A 23,264-nucleotide genomic window follows, 5' to 3' on the forward strand; every position below is an offset into this window, starting at 1 on the left:
CCTGGACTTTCATGCCTCAGACCGGCTCACTTTATATCACGACCTATTACTATTAAAATCCTGTAATTCTAGCCTTGCATGTTCAGTCTACAATAGTGCACTGTTCTCCAAAGTCTTGTAATTCAGTGTATTTTTCTAAAAGTCTCCCAAGTACTGCTGGTGGATCTTTTATGGATTGTGAACTTGTCTCTTATGTCAGGTGTTTTTCCTCAGGCTTTAAAAACTGCTGTGTTGAAGCCACTTTTAAAAAAGAGCAACCTCGACAAGTTACAAACGAATAGCTACAGACCAATCTCTAATCTCCCATTTTTAAGTAAGATCATTGAAAAAGCAGTTTTTCAACAGCTAAACAATTACCTAATAAAAAATAACAGCTTCAATGTTTTTCAGTTAGGTTTTCGACAGCACCACAGCACTGAGATGGCTCTTATTAAGGTAACTAATGACATCCGCTTAAACACAGACAGCGGTAGGATGTCGGTCCTAGTCCTGCTGGATCTGAGTGCTGCGTTTGACACAGTCGACCACAATATACTACTTAAACGACTGGAGAACTGGATGGGACTATCCAGCACAGTACTCAACTGGTTCAAATCTTACCTAAAGAATAGGAATTACTTTGTGTCTATAGGTAACTTCACGTCTGAGCAGACAGTAATTACATGTGGAGTTCCCCAAGGTTCCATTCTGGGGCCTCTTCTGTTTAACATCTATATGCTCCCACTGGCTCAGATTATTGAAGACAATAATGTAAGTTACCATAGCTATGCAGATGACACGCAGCTCTACATTACAATGTCCCCAGGAGGCCATGGCCCTATACAGGTGCTGGGAAAGCGTATTGAACAGATGAGTGGCTGTGTCAAAACTTTCTTCAGTTAAATAAAGACAAAACTGAGGTAATGGTTTTTGGAGCCAAGGAAGGGCCATTAAAGGTGAGCCTAGAGCTTCAGTCTCTACAGTTAAAAACTGTAGACCAGGCCAGAAATCTGGGTGTGGTGATGGACTCAGAACTCAGTTTTGGAAAACACATTAAAGCAGTTACAAAGTCAGCTTACTATCACTTAAAAAATATCTCAAGAATTAAAGGGTCTGATGTCTCAGCAGGACCTGGAAAAGCTAGTCCATGCATTTATTTTCAGTCGGCTTGATTACTGTAACAGCATCTTTACAGGTCTACCTAAAAAAACACTCAAACAACTGCAGCAGATTCAAAACTCTGCTGCCCGATTCCTCACTAAAACCAAGAAAAGAAATCATATCACTCCAGTTTTAAAGTCCTTACACTGGCTTCCTGTCAGTCAGAGGGTAGATTTTAAAGTCCTGCTGCTGGTCTACAAAGCTTTAAATGGTCTAGGACCAAAATACATCAGGGACCTCCTGACTCAGTATGAACCACCCAGACCGCTCAGGTCATCTGGATCAGGTCTTCTAGTAGTTCCTAGAGTAAAAACCAAAGCTGCATTCAGCTTCTATGTCCCATATATATATGGAACAAACTCCCAGAAAACTGTAGATCAGCTGAAACTCTCAGCACATTTAAATCCATTCTTAAGACGTACCTGTTCTCAGCTGCTTTTGATTAAAGTATTTTAAATTATTTTAAATCTTATTTTATGACAGTTACTTTTAACAGTTATTTTAAGTTGTTTTTTTGTTTTGTTTTGTTTTGGTTCTTTCTCACCATCGCTTGCTTGTAGAGAATCCAAAGACAACTTTGGATTCTTGGGCTGTCTGCTCTCTGTTTAAAATTCATAAGGTCTGCACTTTACTATGTTAAGTGCTGTGAGATGACACATGTTGTGAATTTGCGCTACATAAATAAACCTGAATTTAATCAAACTTTTTGAAAACCAAGACATGTAGAATAAATCAGCCATCAAAAAAACATTTATGATAAATATGGAATGAAATGTGGACATAAAACACAGGAACTGATCTTTAAAATAGATTTTATTTACCATTTTGTAATTCAACAGTTTACGATATACAGCTGACAGGACTAAGACATTTCAATGGATTTTGGCCCTAAAGGTTGAAGAACAAGAACAGACATGGTTAGATAGATAGACAGATAGATATGATAGAAGGTACCAGAAGAACTGTGTTCTCTTTTCTCACTTGTGCTTTTCCTTTTTCCACTTCTCCTTTGTTCAACAGTTCACACTGGCATAGCAACAACACAGCAATTTCTTTCAGCCAGACCACTGAAAAAGACATTATTTTCTTTACGTGCTTTTATATTTTCAATATGGAAGTGTGAATTATTATTCTAATTATTTATAGATATAGATATATATATTTCCTGTTGCTTATAAAAAAAACTAATGATTTCTTTAAAGTGCTGCAATGAGATTATGCTTATATGAGCAGTAGTAAGAAATTCAAGAGGTAATGTTCTGTCATTTACAGAGAACCACAGAAACAAGATAAAATCACAGTTTTGTTTTTTTACTACAGTTAAGCAGTTGTGCTGTGAGTTCATTTACAAAAATGGTCCAAAACCTTCACTAGTTTTCAACATCAGTGACTTTCTGCACAGTCGAAACGGTGTGCAGTAAAGGTAAGCGGTGGTGTATTGTAATGCATTATTCATGCAATTATGAATTCATCTCAGTTGTGCTTTCTAGAGGAATTGATTTAAAATAACACTGGACTCTCGTCTGGTACATATGCCAGATTATTTCCCTAAAATGTTCACATAAAATCATGTTTTCTAACAAAATGATGTTACGCACGAGAATGAAGATGTAAGTTCCTGATGCTGATTCATTCCTGGTTGCAGAGTAATTTTGGTGTTTTGATTTTGTTTTTTGTTTTGACACAACTAGACAGAAACAGCCAAACTGCTCGGGTAAAGGGCCACAGGATATTAACGGTAAACAGTGATGTATGACTGGTGGCACTGCACTGTGTGAAAATAGCTTGAAGTCGATGTAATACTGTTGTAAAACAAAAAAACAAAGAACAAAAGCATCGTCATGTAGCTGCAGCCACTGTCCACACCAGAGCTCACAGTAAAAACTAACCATTCTTTTGTAGTTCAAGTTTCGATCCAAAGCTTTTTGTTTGGCAATGCTTTTAATATCAGCTGGCTTTATCTCAAGTTTCCTCTGAATACAACTTCAAAAACAAACAAAAAAGTAGTGTCATCGACCATGGATAAACAATGATTAAAATCTGAAGATAAAATATTTAGTTTCCTTTCTCTTCTTTTAGTACAAAAGTTTTTTTGTCTCCTGAACCCTATATACTGCAGTCAATTCAGCGGCCATTTTCAGAACAAAAGATTGCTAATATCTTATTTGTATATAAAATATGAAGAGAAATACAGGGAATATGGGACGCGCAGCGTGAGGTGCACGTGCACGAAAACTAGCTATTTGTGGATTATTTACTGATTTCAAGACATGTTTTGGACAAAATATTTTACTGGCTTGTTTTGTCTGGATGTCCAAGGTTGGATTATGGCCGTTTTTTGTGGAATATTTTCATCTGTGACTAGTTATGAGCCTTCAAAGGTGAGTTGTGCTGTTTACGTTATTTGTTGGTTGTTGGACAAATGTGTTTATATTACCCATTGTGGTAATAACATCTGGAAGTGGTTTATACCAGCGGATTCATGAGAATCTAAGCTTTCCATGGGTGTATAATGTTTCTATCATCGAGTTTGCAGCTTCGGTCAATTAAGCAAAATACTTTTGCACATCTCAAAACGGCCCGAATGCGGGCCGCTGAAGTTGAACAGATTAAAAGACTGTATATTATTAGCAGAATAGGACTCGGCTAGTGCTGATAGATTAGAAATACATGGACATCAATACAGACACTACACCTGCTCTACATGCAGGCTCGGCAATAAGAGCTAATCCACTACACACAGAATACACAGTACACCTGACGTCATCTACATTACGCTACGAGAAAAATGACAAATCAAAAAACAAACAAAAAAAATCAACCAATACCCCACCCTCCCCCGACCTGCAAAAGAAACACACCGATCCTGTCCCCAGAGTAAAATCAAAGAGGAACAAACACACACAGTCCGATTATATATTTTGTTTTTACATTACTGTACAATGGGAGGAAGAGATGCAGGGCCAGCAGAGATGGCGAAGGTTGGGATATAGAGAGAGATAGCACGGTAGCATGGTGGCTAAGCTTCACTTCTAGCAACATGAACACACGAGAGAGGCAATCACCAACAGGACGCGGTCTGAGCTACAAGCTGTCCCATTACACACTGAGAGTCTTAAGTTCACCTCATTCAGGAAATGATACTTCGTCATGTTTCAAAGAAAGCAACACAGTATGTTTAGATTAAAGGGTGGTGAGAATGTATTGTGTCAGACAGCACCTGGTTTTGAAGTACTTTTAGTAAAAAAATCAACACTGTTACAAATACATGTGGCGTGGACGGTTTAAGAAAAAAACAGAAGCAGAGGATCAACACCGATCCAACCAAAACAACCATCTACGGGAAGAACCGGAGCATATTTCCATAAAAAAGCCTGTTAAAAGTCTGGGTATAAATGTGTGCTTGCTTCAGAGTGCTCGCTACGATTCAGTACGTTTGAGCTCCTGTGCTCAACGCTGACCTCTCATTCACAGCTACACCTCTGTTGTGCCTTTACTACCCTGAGTGTTAGCATCACTCCATCTTGTGGATTACTGGAGTGACTGCACTGTCGCGCTAGGAAACCACCATCCTCTGGAGACCTGATTGCGGGGAGTAGTGGCGAGAGACGAGAAGGAACATGTGCTTCGGTATTTTGAAAATATGAGCAGAATCAGTCACCATTTGGCGAGGGCTTTTTTGCCACCTAGCAGAGAGTTAGATGTGAGGATTGCTACTATTCCCATGTCTCTGTTGAATACAAAACTACAGATAGCATTCATGTAGCTTAGCAAAGCTAAAAGACGAGAAACAGGGTGAAACCTCAAGCCTGGTTCAGTCCAAAACTCACCTACCAGCAATTTAACAACTCCCTAATTAACTGATATGTTTATTTGTACAAGATAACAAACAATAATTTGCCAAGATAAAGGCATTATGTGCAAGACTGTTACTTGGTTGAGACCAGGCAGTTTTTTTGTGCAGATTAAATTAGGAGGATATACCAAGTAAAACGGTGAGCTTCCAAAATTCTTGTGGGTGGATGGAATTACCTGTGTACTAGTCTGACTCACTAGATTTAGACTTCAAGTATAAGTCTGCCAATTCTGGTGCAAATTTTACATGTCTGTTGCCATTTTTACAGTCCTTTTCATTACAGAAGACAACAACAACCTCCAAGCTGACAAATTACATCCTGAAGATGGCAGGTTTTGCAAACAACTTGGATCATGCACTAAAACAGTGATTCTTGTGGTGAATTGGCCATTTAATGAAAATTCTGGCATATTTAGCCCAAAGATAATTCCCTGACTCACTATTTTGCACCCATGCACCTATTTAGCACTGCCCAAGATGAGTGATGAGAAAGAGAAACAAGCCTGAATGGTAATGAGATGCAGTCAGACCATTCTCCATCTGACAAGTTTAACACCTTTTGGACAAAACCGGACTTGCTGTTTCCACCTGTTTCCGGTTTTTATGCTAAACTGCGGCTGCAAGATCGATCAATCTTCTCATCAAACTCTCATTTTGAAGTGAAGAACATCCCTATGTATAAATATGCTGCCTATATTATGGGATTTTGTGTATTGTGCTAATATGTTCAATGCTCACACCGACATCATGACCCTCTGGCTGTACAAACTGATAATTTGACAGCTCACAAACACCACAATACCGTGCAAAATGAGCCAAAGCTGATGCAATCCCTCAAAACCTCCCCTGCCTGTGCAGCTAAGTGCATCTCTCCACCAACCTGGCGGAGCATCTGAGGATAAAAACACAAGAGCTGTGGTGTTTCACACAGCAGTCTAGATGAAGGGGAAAACCAGAGTGTGCCCATGTGCTTGCTCTGTCTTCAGACCACCCTAAACCTCTGCCACCTCACTACTACAACACTGTGCTGGACGCTTTCCAACAAGACACTCCTGGGAAACCCAACCCTGCATGCTAAAGAGAGTCCTCTCTATTGTATCGCGCCCTCCGACAAAAACAACAACAAATCAAGTCACAGATGAGGAATGGTAAACATGGTTAATTAAGATTCTTTAGTTTTTATTTTTTGTACAAAATAAACATATGATGTCTTTAATATTATTTACTACGTTACTTTACAATAATGAGAGGTAAAAAGGAGACTTCTACTGAGAGAACGATACTATGCAGCTACATTTAAAACTACATAATACATTGAAGAGTTTTATTCTGTTTTTCTTCTGGAAACAAGCAGCATCTCTCTGCTTTTCTGTCTCTCCGTCGGTTACAGCACAGCTTGGCTCAGAGCTTTAAAACAAGTGTCTGTAAATACATTAAAGGTTCCACTGACTGTAAGAGGCTGACAGCAGATCAGTCTCTGAGATACATATGTTACCAAAAACATGTGCAGGTAACGTAGGTAATGTTTTTGGTAACATGCCTGAATGGGGCAGATTGCTACGACCCACGAGAGACACCGACTACGACACACGTATGATCCTTTTCTAGCTTCTCCTTCACAGATCACATCCCCAAGATGCATTTCACTCAGAAAAGAATGCCCGGAAGACTTAAGAAGAGATGGCACTTCTAAATACGTAGTTGCATCCACCTGTTTTGTGTGTGTGTGTGTGTGTGTGTGTGTGTGTGTGTGTGTGTGTGTGTGTGTGTGTGTGTGTGTGTGTGTGTGTGTGTGTGTGTGTGTGTAGGTGCTTTTTCAACAGCGAGGAATGTTAGGTGGTTTCAGTCCCTAATATCTAAACAGGTCGAGACAAAGTTTCCACAGGCGAGAAACTGCAAAGTTCACCTTCACTTGGACCCTGAGAAACGGGCACTGGGACATCCTCTGTCTGAAACAAATATGCTTTGTGTGTGTGTGTGTGTGTGTGCGTGTGTGTGTGTGTGTGAATGTAGATGCAGAGAGAGTTACAGTACAGTTCACTGTCTCTCTGCTGAGTTTAAGCAGCTTTAGTGGAACAAAAAGTTACTAATGGAGGACAATTTCCACAGAAAATCAGCCCTAAGTGTCAGTAGCCATCTCGGGTGTTTGTTAAATATTTGTGCTCTGTAGAATTTTTTTAAAACATTTTTGTAAAGAAGAAGCAGCATAAAAAAACAACAGGCTTAGTCTTAAGCTGAGATCAACTATGGTTGAGGTCACTGTGTGCTGTAAATATACAGAGTGTATGAGTGTGAATGAGTGTGTCCGCCTCTTTTTCTGGCCACAGAATAGAGCATAATTCCATTTCGTAGCCTCATCAGACTGTAAATGGCCGGTACAGGCACAGTTTACCCTCCTCTTCTATGTTACAGCACCACTACAAGTCTCCAGCTGTCAGATCACTGCCGCTACTAAGTCGCCCATCTCAAACAGAACCAGCTAACAGAATAAAGGAGAACAGTGTGTGTCTCTATGCTGCTGCATGCACAAAACAAACACATGCAGCTTCACAATCTACTGGACCTCTAACTGCATATGAAGATGACATATACAAGTTTTACAAAAAATGAAAGGAAAAAACAAACTGCATTATTAAATTATGTGGAACAAATTAACAACCCACCCACCCACCCACACACACTAACATACACACATATCTTTTGGATGACGACCCAATTTTTCTTTCCTTTCGTGTTTTTTTCTTCATTTATCTAGAGACAACACACAGATAGATAGAAGAGGTTAGGATAGATATAATAAGCCCTTACAATATGTAAAGGTCTCCAGCGAATGGGATCTCCCCCACAGAGGACTGTGGGAAAGTGGGGTGAGGATGGAGCAGAAGGGAGGAAAAGGGAGGAAGAGAAGGAGGAGACGGTGGGGCGATGCCCGGTGGCGCTGACAGACCGTGGTGCTGTCTATGCGCTGGGGTTGGGGTTGTTGTGTGTGTTGGTGGAGCCGTTGCTTCCCTGGATGGTGAGGCTGATCTCATCCTTCCTCTCCTTCTCCTTCTCTTCCTCCTTCTGCTCTTCCTTCAGCTCCTCCTTCTCCTTTAGGGGGCGAGCCTCCACAGTGTCTTCAGAGGCCATGGGGGCGTAGCGGCCTGTCCGGTGCTCCTGCAGGGCAGGACCCCACTTTGGATGTGATCGGCAAGAGTTCTTCAACCGCTGAGACAGGGAAAGGGACACATCAGACAGAGCAGGAATTTTAGGAGGAATCATTTAAACACGTCCAAATGGTTACAAATAGACTAACAGAGGGGGAAAAACACTTCGCACAGGCTTCAAATCAAAATGAAACATGTATTCATCGTCTGACATTTGAAATGCTTCTTCAGCTACTTACTGTGCACAAACTTCAACTGTGACACTTCCACTTAAATTTCTTAGATTAAAATGCTCTCCTCTGACATTTTAACGGCTGTCATTATTTATTCTTCATATTACATGTTATCTTAACCCTCAGAGCCCCAAACATTTTCTGACTGTTTTATCCTCCTGTCACATTTTTACTCACTGTGGATGTGTATTTTATGGCAATAAAAAGTCCTGCACCTCTTACCATTACTAAAACTAGAAATAACTATATAACATGCAAACTTAAGTCATAAATCATATAAAGGGAAAAAATACTAAGTTAAATTTCTATGATCAGCTAAAATGTGAGCTGCTATTCCTATTTTAAATGATATTTTAGGGCGGATGTTCAGAACAACTACAACCACATTTACACACGTGGACAAAATTGTTGGTACCCCTCAGTTAAAGAAGGAAAAACCCACAATTCTCACTGAAATCACTTGAAACTCACAAAAGTAACAATAAATAAAAATTTATTGAAAATTAAATAATCAAAATCAGCCATCACTTTTGAATTGTTGATTAACATAATTATTTAAAAAAACAAACTAATGAAATAGGGCTGGACAAAAATGATGGTACCCATAACTTAATATTTTGTTGCACAACCTTTTGAGGCAATCACTGCAATTAAACGATTTCTGTATTTGTCAATGAGCGTTCTGCAGCTGTCAACAGGTATTTTGGCCCACTCCTCATGAGCAAACAGCTCCAGTTGTCTCAGGTTTGATGGGTGTCTTCTCCAAATGGCATGTTTCAGCTCCTTCCACATATGTTCAATGGGATTCAGATCTGGGCTCATAGAAGGCCACTTTAGAATAGTCCAACGCTTTTCTCTCAGCCATTCTTGGGTGTTTTTGGCTGTGTGTTTTGGATCGTTGTCCTGTTGGAAGACCCATGACCTGCGACTGAGACCAAGCTTTCTGACACTAGGCAGCACATTTCTCTCCAGAATGCCTTGATAGTCTTCAGATTTCATCGTACCTTGCACACTTTCAAGACACCCTGTGCCAGATGCAGCAAAGCAGCCCCAAAACATTACTGAGTCTCCTCCATGTTTCACCGTAGGGACAGTGTTCTTTTCTTCGTATGCTTGGTTTTTGAGTCTACGAACATAGAGTTGATGTGCCTTACCAAAAAGCTCCAGTTTGGTCTCATCTGTCCAAAGGACATTCTCCCAGAAGCTTTGTGGCTTGTCAACATGCATTTTTGCAAATTCCAGTCTCGCTTTTTTATGAGTTTTTTTCAGCAGTGGTGTCCTCCTTGGTCGTCTCCCATGAAGTCCACTTTGGCTCAAACAACGACGAATGGTGCGATCTGACACTGATGTACCTTGGCCTTGGAGTTCACCTTTAATTTCTTTGGAGGTTGCTCTGGGCTCTTTGGATACAATTCCAACGATCCGTCTCTTCAATTTGTCATCAATTTTCCTCTTGCGGCCACGTCCAGGGAGGTTGGCTACTGTCCCGTGGGTCTTGAACTTCTGAATAATATGAGCCACTGTTGTCACAGGAACTTCAAGCTGTTTAGAGATGGTCTTATAGCCTTTACCTTTAAGATGTTTGTCTATAATTTTTTTTCGGATGTCCTGGGACAATTCTCTCCTTCGCTTTCTGTTGTCCATGTTCAGTGTGGTACACACCTTTTCACCAAACAGCAGGGTGACTACTTGTCTCCCTTTAAATAGGCAGACTGACTGATTATGAGTTTGGAAACACCCGTGATGTCAATTAAATGACACACCTGAGTTAATCATGTCACTCTGGTCAAATAGTTTTCAATCTTTTATAGAGGTACCATCATTTTTGTCCAGGCCTGTTTCATTAGTTTGTTATTTTAAATAATTATGTTAATCAACAATTCAAAAGTAATGGCTGTTTTTGATTATTTAATTTTCAATAATTTTTTATTTATTGTTACTTTTGTGAGTTTCAAGTGATTTCAGTGAGAATTGAGGGTTTTTCCTTCTTTAACTGAGGGGTACCAACAATTTTGTCCACGTGTGTAATTGTGATTTGCTTAATTTCTTTGAACCTTCTTTGCCTTATCGTTGGACAGCAACTATATTGATCGATGTTCCCTTTGGAGCCACCAGACTCCATTGACAAAAACAATAATTTTACTTTGCATAAAACAAGAGTGGCTGATCTACCGCTGCCTTCACAGGTTAGTTTCTGTTTGTGTGATTGTGTTACTTTGGTGTTTTAGCATGTTTATTTGGATCTAAACTAACATGATAAAACACCAAAGTGACACAATTACAGACCTCAAACTCCTGTGTTTCTGAGGTAAAATTTGTATTTTAGATAATGGAGTCTGGTGACTGTGAAGACAGCCCCACCCCCAATAAAGCTTAACATTCCTGTTGGCTGTATGACAGAAACAATATCCAAAATTTAGTGTACACTTGAAGTGATACTGATGTTTTTAGCTGGCCTTTTTGCAGGAGGTTGAAATACTTTTTTGCTGCAGCTCACAGTACTACACTGCTTTACTTCTTAGCTGCTGGTCCTCCTTTCAGCTTCTTCAAACTTATGGCATGCTGACTGTCATCTATGGCTGGTAATACACTGACTGTGGGTAAGCACAGCAGACAACCCCACTTCACAAAATAAAAACTAACTATCCCTTCAATAACCGGTTTTGAGAGTCCACAATAGGACCCTTACATTTCATTTGGAAGTTGAAGTGCTCCGAGCATCAGTTGACACTAACAACTGTTTATTTTATTTTTTTTTAACGATTCCAACTTATTTGAAAGAATCCAAAATACTTGAAATGATATTTAAAAGTTTCTCGTGGTTTAGACATCAGCCGACAGTTCAACTGCTTTCAGAACTTACACACAGCAGTACAAACTGGCAATTCAATCATCTGAAGGGTTTCGACTTGAAACACATTTTATCTGCCTTCAGCAAATACACTCCAGCTGATACACACTTCAGACACTTCAGAGCTGTTCAGTTATTCAGTTGATGTTAAAGCTCTGATTAACTTAATTTCAAGTGCAACTCTCGGGTGCCAACAATTAACGTTTTTACATTCTGGCCTTATTTTAATGTGTTTAAGCATTCCTCAGGGCAATGTTTAGTCTTTTTAACTGTAGTTTTGTGCATTGCTGTGGCAAAACAGCCCTTGCTGTCTATATCGGCTGTTTTTAAGAACAGAAACACACTACAGAAGCCTAGCCTCACTGGAGAGAGAACTTTGAAGTGTTGTACCTCTCTAAAGGTGGCTCCTGGGGACCTGGAGATCTTGTAGAGGGCGTAGACCGGTATGCAGACCACTGAGGACAGAGCCATGGCAAAGCCAATAGCCAAGGACCAGCCGGGATACACGTAGTCGTTGTAAGTGATGGGCTTGTACTGGATCACCGTGAAGATCAGGATGAACTACAAGAACACAAGAGTGACAGTTAATGACAGTTAAGTTCATGCTTTCATCTCTTACATATACACACTATAGTGACACAAACAATTTTCCTAACTGATAGCACCGTTATGAATCAATAATCGATTAATCATTGATGTGAATGAGGTGCAGTGGACAATATCTTATGGGCTAACGTTTTAACTTGACCACAGATACAACATTTGTGGTAAAACGGCTAGGTTACATCAGATAATTACTGTTATAAACACTATCTTAATGAATTGAAACACATCTTAAGAAAGTTAGCCTTGGTTCGAGGTCATTAACGATCACATACGTCTTTGTCATGGTGGCCAGTAGCTAACTATATGCCATCACTGTTCCAACATGAATTGCCCATAGCCTGAGTGACTTCCTCCTCAAATTGCTACCGGATTAAGCAGATCAAACAGTAAGAGGCTCCACCTGGTGGAACAACCCGCTACTGCAGCTAATCTATAATACATTCCCTGACGTACATGTCCATTATCTTCTGCCTTACTTGTTCATATATTTTTATTCTATTATGTATACATGTGCATAAAGAGGAAAAAGTAAAGTCCGGTGTGTTTTAATCAGCAACAGGTAAAACACACACTAATAAGCAACAGAAATAAGTCGGTACAGGTGAAATCATCATTGACAGCATCCCACCAGATCATTTTTATTTAGAAGTTGCAGATAATTAGGATCATAAATCCTCCCAGTCCAACAGCAGAGAGTTTAGTCACAGTTCCAGCAGAGGCCCTGGAGGGCAGCGCATTAGTCTGTGTAGTGAAAGAAAAGTGGAACAAAAGTGCCTGAAATCTGACCAGTAATCCACAACAATGAATTTCTTGGTTGGCTCAGCAGCTTAGTGGACTAATACGCCCTGCTTGGGAAATACCATTGATAGCAGCTGCATGTGTCCATTTCCCAGTCAGAAAGATTTGCTTTTGGAGGTTTATGCAGGAAACAAAGCCAAAGCAGCCAAACAGATTAGCACTGATGGCAGCACAAATGTAGGTCAGGTCCTGAACAATGTGTCAGCAACACAGGAAAGTTGAGAACCCTCCACTTAACATCCTTCAGAATGCCGAATAATAACATTTGTTTGAAGTGTTTCTATGTTGAATTTTGGTGGCAGATTCAATCACCATGGTTGGTCTCAGTTCAATTCAATTCAAGTTCAATTGAAGACTCAATTGTTCAGAGAACACCTAGGCACTTAATCTGACTCCACCTTAGGGGTAGAATAAGTCAGGTGGTCCAAAACCCAGCACTTATTTAGCACTGCCAAAGTTGAAAAACAAACAAAACAAAAAACAAACAAAAAAAAGGGGGGGTGGGGGGTCGGGGGACGGGTGGGGGGGGTAGCAATTCTTCTGCAACTTGATGGCAACACCTTTGACCAATCACACTTGAAGCACTTTTTGCACTTACTACAGGTTTTTCCTTATGTCTGAATTCTTGCTTGTGTTGTACGTCGCTTTGGACAAAAGCGTCTGCTAAATGAAACTGTAGAATTGTAGAATTGTAGTTCAACGGGTGAATGTGTGTGTTCACTTACAGAGATAATGACCGGGGAGATGAATCTCCAGCACACTTTGAAGAAAAGAGGAGGAGGAAAGCCCAACATCATCTCAACATCTTTGAAGTAGTTCCTGTGACCTGCAAAGGAACGAAAAGTTACAATCCACACTGAGGTTTGATTGCTTTCTTTTCTTTACACTTTTTGATCTGTACAGAGATCCAACATTCTGAGACCACAAGAGAAGATGCCTAATTTTACTTTTTTTTTTTCAAACTTAATCCAAACTTTTAGATTACAGATGACTAGGTTAAGAATTTGACTGCAAAGTTCATGAATTTCAGAATGATTTTGTATTGCTTTGCCCTCCATTTTGCTTTACTACCAGCAGCACTCAAGCTGCGACAGACTCAATACGTTTCTTCAAAACCTGTTATCCCAGCATGATCTGACAATGTTCCAAAGAACTTGTTGTGATGTCAGGATTTTCTCAGTCTTACGTTGTCTGTAAACGTTCAGTGAGACTGCGGAGGGAAGTCCAGCTCACCCTGGTCTTCTTTGGTCTGTAAGTCAAAACTTTGAGGTGTTTTCGGACTTATTATTCTGCTGCAGTAAGAATTCTTCTCCATAAGGATGCAAACCAGATGGAGTGGTACTTCTCCTTGGTCAGTATGGAGTCAATTGATTGCAAGTGTCCAACTCTGGAGGTGCAAAACACGCTCACAATCCTTCATTTTAAATGTCAGGATGACTTGTATTTTAAATGCTTCTTAATCCTCAAACTTTCTAATTACTTCCAGGTCTACATGGAAATGTGACAGATTTTCAATGTGCACTCACGCATGCACTTGTCGCATCTTTTTTCTTCATTATCACACCTGGGGGTGCAGTTTAAATATTTTCAAAGGAAAATCTGGGGGTTATGAAATGTATATGATGTGAAGTACAGTATAATATGTGCACAGGCACATATTAGATCTTATGGGAACCCCCTTAGTTAATCAGAATCAGAATCAGTAATAATATCATACTGGAACACAAATTCCTTTCATTGAGCAGACTGATCATCTAAAAGCTAATTGCCCGCAGCACTCCCAAGGAGCAGGCGGATGTGAACAGCATGGGACAATAACCCTCAGGTAACATTCAGAGCTGCACAAATCAGATTTCTTGGCCTATTCAGTCTGCCTTTGACAGAGAAAATGAGTACTTCTGCCTCTTGTATAATGAAATTTCCTTTGCATGATTATTCAAAGTGGTCGTACAATGGTGAGCTAACAATGAAGCTCACATTCTTCTAATTCAAAGAAGGTGAACCTTTCATGAAACAATTGTAAAAAAAAAAATAAAGCACTGACAAGATAAGTAAAACTCCTCCTTTAATGACCTTATTATGTGTTCTTTACACGTCTGCAGCTGTTATTTTATCCTTGCTTCTCTCAGACAGGCTGATATTTACCACTGATGTTTTGCTGACTGCCGAATCTCTCAGAGGAAACATTATGTTGATAAGATAAGAAAAGTAGATCACCCAGCCAGAAATAAACCCACAAACTGTCTTTTGAAAGAAATACGCAGTTTTACAACACACATGTCTATTTCTTACCATAAATATACATGATGCAGATGCACATGATGCAGGAGATGATGACCAAAGAGAAACTAGCGGCGTAGTTGTCCATCAGTAACAGCCAATAGATTCCTGCCTGCACACAAAAACAGGAAACAAGTCAACATCTGCTGAAAACAGGCTGCGTTCAACGGCATGATCTGCACGTGTCTGGGGCTGAATCCCAAACCGTCCCCTACACACTCCCCCTCCACTACCGAGTGTCACTCCAAAAGAAGTCACACTCGCAGCTGTGGAGGGCACCTATTATTGAAGGGGGAGGGTATAAATACGATCGTCAGGAATGGGACGCCCTGTCGTCTCACCGGAAAACGGAAGACGTCATCGCCATGGTAACACAAAGACGCCTACTGTCATGGCTGTAGCGCTGTGGCACAGGTTGCAACTAACAAGGATCGCTGCTGCTTCCAGAAGACGAAAGCATCCCACTTTTTTTCACTCACATGTTTTCCAATCCTATTATCTGGCATTTCAAATCCAACAAATGAATGAATGAATAAATGAATTATGTCAGTTGTGTTCAAGTTTTAAGGTGTCAGGGGGTGCACAATTAAATCAAACGTCAGCAGAGAAGAAGATTTGTTTCTTTTGATTTATCTTTTACACCACTCTTTTTGTGATGTTCTGTCAGTGTGAAAAAGGCGTGGGAGAAATAATGGACGCATGTGGAACTCACATCAATATGTTTGTTTCATCCTCCTTTTTGACGTTGCACTTCCTGAAAAAGTTGTCCAGAGTGAGCATCGATGCAGACTCGCTATTTAAGGGCTGAACAGTCCAGTCTCCCTCCGCACTACACGGTTTGGGACGGCCCTTAATATGGAGGACCCTCCGCGGGAACGCGCAAACGGAGGGGTAGTGTGTAGGGATAGTGTGTAGGGGGCGGTTTGGGATTCAGCCTGGGACTTACCCGTGTTGTTAGCGGCACTCCGAGTAGGAAACCAACTATGGCTACTGACAATGTGACTACAGTCTTGTTCCTGATGATCCAATCTGTGCCGATCTCGTCCACGATGGCCGTCACCAGAGTCTCCAGCAGACAGAACTAAGAGAACAGGGACGAAAGGTTCAAAATTCCAATGAGGGATGAGACTGGACATAATGAGAACAGTCCAAGAGGAATCTTGACACATGTGACTGAGGTAATCTGTAGTTTAAACGTTCTACTGCTGAGCGATGATGAGCTGAGGCTAATAACATTCAAAGCACAAAGTCTGATATTTTAAGAAGAAAATAGTTCTTCTTTTACCCTCAGATATACAATATAGTTATATTTATTCTAGAATACATTAAATATAAATGCTTTACTGCACCTTATATATTTATTTACTGCACAGAAGGTTTCATCAGTACATATATACTGTGTAAAATAGAAGCAAAACTCAGCAAAAATGGTCCTGTGATGCTAATCTTTGCTAAAAACAATCACTATCCTGCATGTTGTTGTTTTCCTGGGTATATGTTTACTATCCTTTTTTAGCATGAACATTGTGTGGCAGTCTCTCCAATAATCAGTGATTCATTTTACTCTAAGCTACAAATGTCAACCTCATGGTGGCGCTAGAGGAAAACCCAGAAGATGACCAGTATCAGTGTAAAAATGTTGCATAGCGCTTTGACCTTCCACACTGCAAACATCTGCAGATCCAGATTAGATCTAATCCTGACTTCTTGAAGTGCACAGGTAAAATCCGGTCTCATTCAGAGATTACTTGGAATATTTACAGCATCAGCATGGAGGTGGGATCAACTCTACTCGAGATTAGTTTCAAGGCACCTTTGTTCATTATTTTTCATAAAAACCTGTGTAAGGCTTAAAAGCGGGAATGTGAACTGGAAATCAAGTGGAATCTTACAACTCTCAAGTCACAAACAATGTATGTAGCTCGTCTACAATGTATAGACATAAACACTATTCACACGGGACAAGTATTACCTGGAGACCTCTAGTTAGAATATATTTTTTAATTCTTTCAAAACTGTTGAAATCTAAAATAAACTGTCTTTCATGTCAGGCTTGGAAAACAAATAGAAAAACAATGCAGCTTTTCCCACCCCTAACCTTATGTGAAGATGCCATTAGAAGTGGATCGATGTGTCTTGGACTAACAGAGTATGCTTCTAATCAGGATTGTGGTATGATGATACACTAAGAACAGAAATGAGGCCCTTGGTGCAGTGGTAGGTGTATGCTTTCCATGAGTAGTGAATTACGTTTGCTGATATGTCGACTGTTTAGACTTTATCAAGAATGTCAAACAGAGTGAGTTGATTTCAGTGATATGGAGTGACTGTTAAGCTTGGGGTAATATGATAAGTATTGCTTAAAAGCTGTGGATCAGAGAACTTAAATGAGGCATCCCTGAACACCTCCACTGTTACAAAGTGGATGAGTAGTAAATTCTGTAATGCTCATTCTGTGTGAATCATTCATGTCCATTAATTTGTAAAGTAAAAATTCAACTGTAAATGACCTCCCATATTTCAGATCAGAGATTTAATTTGCATTGTTTATGTTTTAACAGGGCTGCACAGTGGTTCCGTGGTTAGCACTGTCGCCTTGTAGCCCGGTTCGCATCCCGGCCTGGGATCTTTCTGCATTGAGTTTGCATGTTCTCCCTGTGCATGCGCGGGTTTTCTCCAGGTACTCCAGCTGCCTCCTACAGTACAACAACCTGCTCAGGTTAACTGGTGATTCTAAACTGTCCGTAGGTGTGAATGTGAGAGTGTTTGTATGTCTCCCTGTGTAGCTCTGTGAAGTCAGCTGGGATCGACTCTCGACCCCACCTGTGACCCTAATGAGGAATAAGCGGCGTATAGATAATAGATGGATGTTTTCTAATTCTTTTTCTACCTCTTTGCTGTTTGGCAATCTTTCAGACTGCACTGAAAATTCCTGATTTTGCTGTTGCTGCACAGCATGGAGACCCATTCACAGAAAGTGAAAACAGTTACCTGAGTCCCCAGTCCCAGAAGGATGAGCATGAAGAAGAAAAGCAGCGACCAGAGTGGTGAGATGGGGAGCAGAGTGAGGGCTTCTGGGTAGGCCACGAAGGCCAGTCCAGGGCCGTGGTCAGCCACCTCAGACACGGGGACGTTCAGGTGATGCGCCATGAAGCCCAGGATGGAGAAAATGACAAAACCGGCATAGACGCTGGTCGCACAGTTGGTTATACTGATGATGATGCTGTCTCTGTATGTAGAAAAGGGAAGAAAAACATGATGCAGATTCATTAAACTGCTGTAAAAGAAAATGTGATACATTTGCACTATCAAACCAAATATATCACTAAAAAGTAATCATGTTTGTTTACTTCTAAACTTAACTGCATGCATGTAAAATGACAGGACAGTTTTTAAATCTATGAACTAGTGAGGTGACCCTAGCTTTGGTATCAATTCACCACTCATACCAACAACAAAATGTAATAAAATTTGTTTGACTATGGCTCCACTTATCTGCAGTCTGTAACTCTATGAACTAAATGCTGAGCATATTATTAAAGTCAGCAAGATTTATTTGTCTCAATGCCAGACAAAATGGAAGAAACGCCTTTTCTATTTACAGTACTAATGTGATTTGGAATCACAGATAAAGCTACAGTTCGTTTGGACTCAGAAAATACACAAGCTGTGCTTGCCAGCATTCCATAAAGTAGAAAATGAAATGTAGAAAATAGATTTCCTAGTATAAGACCAACGTTTATAGTTTCTTACTGCAAGAATCAGAGAAAACAGACTGAGTTTATGATCTCTAATTTTGAGCTAAGTTTACTTTCTCTGATTCTAAATGTTCAATGCTGAAATGTGTGCCATTTCTTCACATTTTGTGCTCTTGCTGTCTTCATTCTGACAAACGACTGGTTTCAGCTGCAGACTGCTGGAAGATGCCCACAGAACCTCTTTTCATCTTTACTCGTTCTGACTCAGACTTGGACTTTGTTCGGGTTTAACAAGGGAATTGTGCGGTTACACAGTGCTTTGTTTCCTCACATTTCCTGTTAGGTTTATCACAGAGGATGTCTTTGATGACTTTGATGCCAGTCTGTTACTCATGAGGCTCCTGCTCTCTCTGACACTCTGGCACTTTTGCATGTGCACCAATCGGAGGTGTTACAGCAGAGCAGAGAGTGTCTCCACAGGGACAGAGCTGCAGAACACAAGCTGATTAGGGTCGCCGTGCAGCTGTCTGCACAGATAGGACAACCTCAAGCTCCTGGATGAGGAACAAATTATATCTTCAGCCTTTCCCCTTGCCCCCTCCAAACTCCACTGACGCTGTCACTCTGTCAGCATGTGTGGACAAGTACGAATAAATGGCACTTTATCTCCTTCTGTGTCTCTTTCCTCATCTTAACCTTCTCCTTGGTTTCTTGCTCGCTCCATCACCCTCTTAACATACGTCCAAAAACACATTATCTCTGTGGCTCCTTCTGTCCAACCTTATCTCACCTTCTCCCCCTTCTCTTTTAAGTTCTATAGCCTTGAAGTTGGCCCTGCTTCTCTCACTTTCTCCATCACTCGTTCACCTTTCTTTGTGTCCTCAATGACATCTTAAGGATGTTAGTCATTGAGAATGCCATCAGTGTGCTCACGCTCTACAGACTCTTACCACAGTAGCAACAATTTGGAAAACACAACCACATAAAACATTTCACAATTGTGTTCCCTTTCTTGTTCAAGTTTCACCTCACAGTTTTGGCTTATTATCTGCTTTTTCTAACCATGAATATAACACAGCTGGCAATCCATTAGCTTGATTAGTCACAAATGCTAGAAGCAGGGAGAAGCAGCTGCCCAGGTAATAAATATGTCTTTCAGAGCCTCTGATGTTCACTAGGAGGGCTTCCAAACATCAGATTTTCACTGCACAATCCCACAGCTTACAAGATTCATCCCTCCATCTACATGCTACACCATTATATCCAGTGGAAGGCTTTGGGGGTGTTGGAGGCTAAATTGATATAGCCGTCAATAAATAGGATTGACATCACAACAAAGGAAGACAACCATGCACACGCACTCTCACATCCATGGCCGATTTAGAATCACCAATTAAACTAACATGGACGTCTTTAGACTGAGGGAGGAAGTGGAAAAACCACACAAGTGCTAGTGGAACAGACGGGCTCCAGATGACCAGCAGGTTCATATCCAGGACCTTCTGCCTGTGAGATGAAGCTGCTGTTTCCCATTGTCTCCCAGTTTTTATTAGCATTCATATTTTTATTTGGGAGCTTTACAGACTAGGTTAGGACAATTTTAGTACTTTCAGAGAGAGACAGGCTACTTGTTTCCCTTCAGCGTTTAGCTAAAGGCCTCCTTGCTTCAGCTTCAAACATAAGGCAGTAGGGAAGTGCATTTTAAGAAAATGTCCATCTATTAGCATATTAAATCTGATAATTTAGCCATTTATGGGTCTTAACGCTCCTTTAGATCCCAAAAGCAAACAAACAATAAGGTACCACAGAGAGCTAAAAGGGTCTACATACTTTGAGCTCCTATAGAGTGATTTGTGTAGCTGTTCTCTGTAGAGGTAATAAATACAAGTGAATGAGGCTGAGAGCAGTGAGAGGTGAGAAGGTAGTAGTAAGTTAGCCAGCTAGAACATTTAAACACAATATGCTATGCTCTAGCTGAGGTATTTCTAAAAAAACAACACAAACAGACACACACACACACACACACACACACACACACACACACACACACACACACACACACACACACATGAAAAGACCCATAAATGTACAGAAATATTGCAACTTTGGAGATAAAGGTGAAAAGCTAAGTATATCAATCAGGTTTTGGAGGGTGATTGAAGTAAGTAGAGTTAACATAATGATGTGCCACCCCCTGTTAAGTTGTAGATGGTACAGCTGGGCTAAAACAAACACAGCACGAGAAGTGTCTTTAGGTGTTCGGCCGGGTTAAAGTGTTTTCAGTGAAGCCAGTAAGGTACAACACCTGCAAATTTCCAATCTGTAGACACAGTTGCCAGCTTAAGACAGTACATTGGAAAACACCATCAAGAGTGTCTGACATGACAGCATCCACAACATAAAGTTAGGAATTAACTGATGCTCATGCTGTTGCAATATTTGCGACCAAAACAATCCTCCTTTTGAATTTAATCAGCATACTGAACACTTAGTTGATTAGATGTTCATATTCAATTCATGTCTTCTGAAGTGTTAAAATATCGGTGTCCAGGACACTTTGAGCCCAGCGGCTGTCGTGCACAAGTTCAATATGCACCATAAATGAATGATGCTAATTAAAGGATGCACAGTAGCAGGACAGTTGAGCAGTCTTTTTGAACTTGGATCAATGCAAACAACAAGCGATACAGCACTGCAGCATGCTGTAGAAATGAGAGCCTCAGTCAATGCAGGAGAGGTTTGGGCTGAGAAAGAGTATTATCAGAAAGTCGATGCTTCACGCCTTAACAAGCTAATACTTTAAAGTATAGTTTGTTTAGTGTTTATATATAGTCTGGTGTACCGACCTGAAGCAGTTGTTGTGGAACTTGTTGTAGGAAGCCATGGTAATGAGACCACCCCAGGCACAACCCAGGGAGTAGAAGATCTGTGAGGCAGCATCTCCCCACACCTACAAAACAAACCCACAGACAGTCAGATGCAGCTCAGAGTGGGATAAAACAATCTATTTCCAGTTTATTTCCACATCTACCTGCTAATATCAGTTCATACCTTTGCATCAAGGACCTTCTGCCACTGTGGAGTCAGGTAGTACTTGATGCCGTTGATGGCTCCATCCAGAGTGATACCACGGATGAACAGGATAGTCAGAACCACATACGGGAATGTCGCTGTGAAGTAGACCACCTGGACACACAAATATTCACAAACACAGGTGACATGATTTAGTCAGAAAGTTCAGATATGGTTGGGTGTATGAATATGGATGAATGCGTGTGAGGCTGACCTTTCCAGAGGATTTAACGCCCCTGATTAGACAGAGAAAGACGACAAACCAGGAAATAGCCAGGCAGCCCAGGATAGGGAGACGGACCTCTCCAAAGTTCCCAATATCATCAGAGATGTTCAAAACATAATGTCTGAGAGAGACAGACAGACGCAGTGAAAAAGAGTTTCAATATTTCATATTTACAGGTTCAAGTTCAAGTTCTAGTTCAAGTTTATTTGCCATTTGCAGTATAAAAGCACAGGTGCGGCTGAAGTTGTTTTCTTCTTCAAGAGGAGAAAACTTCCAGCTCTATACTTTTACATTTCAGCAAAGCAAACAGCTTGTTCTTTAGCAGATAGAAAATTCAATATCTTTTGGATGTTGTCTAAACTTTGAACCTGTTAATCATGGCAAAGTGTCAGACCTTTGATTAATGCTTGCCATTTCTCAAGCGCAACACAGGCATTGCTGACAGAAACAACAGAACAAATCCATTGGGCCTTCATCTATGCTGTACAGTATGATTACTTTATAGCATAACAAGTGGTACCTGTGACAGGCATTTTGGTTGTGACCAGCTGAGAGAAAACCAGATTGAACTCTTTTGTATCCCTTCTGGTCTGGGAACACCAGAAGGAAAACAACATCTAGGAAAATATTGTCTGCACTCTAGTATAGAAACTACTAAGAACACTGATCAAATTAATACCTTAAGATGATGTTTTGTGCATAAATGCTCTTCTTCAGAGAAAGAAACACACAAATAGGCACATAACATAGTGGTCTGAACACAGTGATAAGTAGAGGGTCTATGTAAATATGTGGCATGCAAGATATTTTTTGTCTACTTGAAGCTTTGTGTTTTTTAATAACCGTTTAATTTAATACAATTTTAATTACTGTATTTCTGATTTTCTGATCTGAGTAAAAACTGCACCTGTAGCTATATAAGCAATGGGCTGTGCAGATCACAGTTACAACAGCAAAGTCATGAAAGAGCAGCCAAGTCATGGATGTTTTCTTTATTCTTTCAGGTGCGTTAAAGCTTTCCTCCAATTTTTATTTTCTTTTTTACAATATACTGTGTATTCAGCCTGCATCTGGCCTGATTCATGGGAGCAACACAAACATAACCCTAGAAAAGCACTCAGAGTGAACAGTATTCCTCCAAGGCTGCTCAGTCGTTATATCATTTCTGACGGCTGAAATGTTTTAAAAAACTGTCGATCTAAAATATAAGTCGCATCACTGCCAAGATCTAATCAATTGATCCTTGTGTCATTTCTGACCTTCCCTGACCATCCAAATCTGTTAATCCGTTTTTGAGTAATGTTGAAGACAGACAGACAGACAGACAGACACACAGACAGACAGACAGACAGACGCCG

The 23,264-nt window shown here is 40.4% G+C and overlaps 1 protein-coding gene across 3 annotated transcripts in view; it reads right to left on the reverse strand.

The window, feature by feature from the left end:
• Positions 1 to 1,935: 1,935 nt before the first annotated feature.
• The window catches only part of slc6a9 (solute carrier family 6 member 9), a 97,379-nt gene continuing 76,050 nt past the window's right edge, over positions 1,936 to 23,264 (reverse strand). For all 3 annotated transcript variants that reach the window (XM_022205108.2, XM_051953611.1, XM_022205107.2), the window contains 9 exons: positions 21,895 to 22,027; positions 21,660 to 21,794; positions 21,455 to 21,558; positions 17,902 to 18,139; positions 15,857 to 15,991; positions 14,923 to 15,022; positions 13,356 to 13,456; positions 11,617 to 11,787; positions 1,936 to 8,203 (listed from right to left, as the gene is read on the reverse strand). In XM_022205108.2, coding sequence (XP_022060800.1) covers positions 7,955 to 8,203; positions 11,617 to 11,787; positions 13,356 to 13,456; positions 14,923 to 15,022; positions 15,857 to 15,991; positions 17,902 to 18,139; positions 21,455 to 21,558; positions 21,660 to 21,794; positions 21,895 to 22,027 — 1,366 coding nt within the window. In that variant the 3' untranslated portion in view covers positions 1,936 to 7,954. The remainder of the gene's footprint in view (positions 8,204 to 11,616; positions 11,788 to 13,355; positions 13,457 to 14,922; positions 15,023 to 15,856; positions 15,992 to 17,901; positions 18,140 to 21,454; positions 21,559 to 21,659; positions 21,795 to 21,894; positions 22,028 to 23,264) is intronic.

The sequence above is a fragment of the Acanthochromis polyacanthus genome, chromosome 9 (genome assembly GCF_021347895.1).
Source record: "Acanthochromis polyacanthus isolate Apoly-LR-REF ecotype Palm Island chromosome 9, KAUST_Apoly_ChrSc, whole genome shotgun sequence".
In the NCBI taxonomy this organism is placed as follows: domain Eukaryota; kingdom Metazoa; phylum Chordata; class Actinopteri; family Pomacentridae; genus Acanthochromis; species Acanthochromis polyacanthus.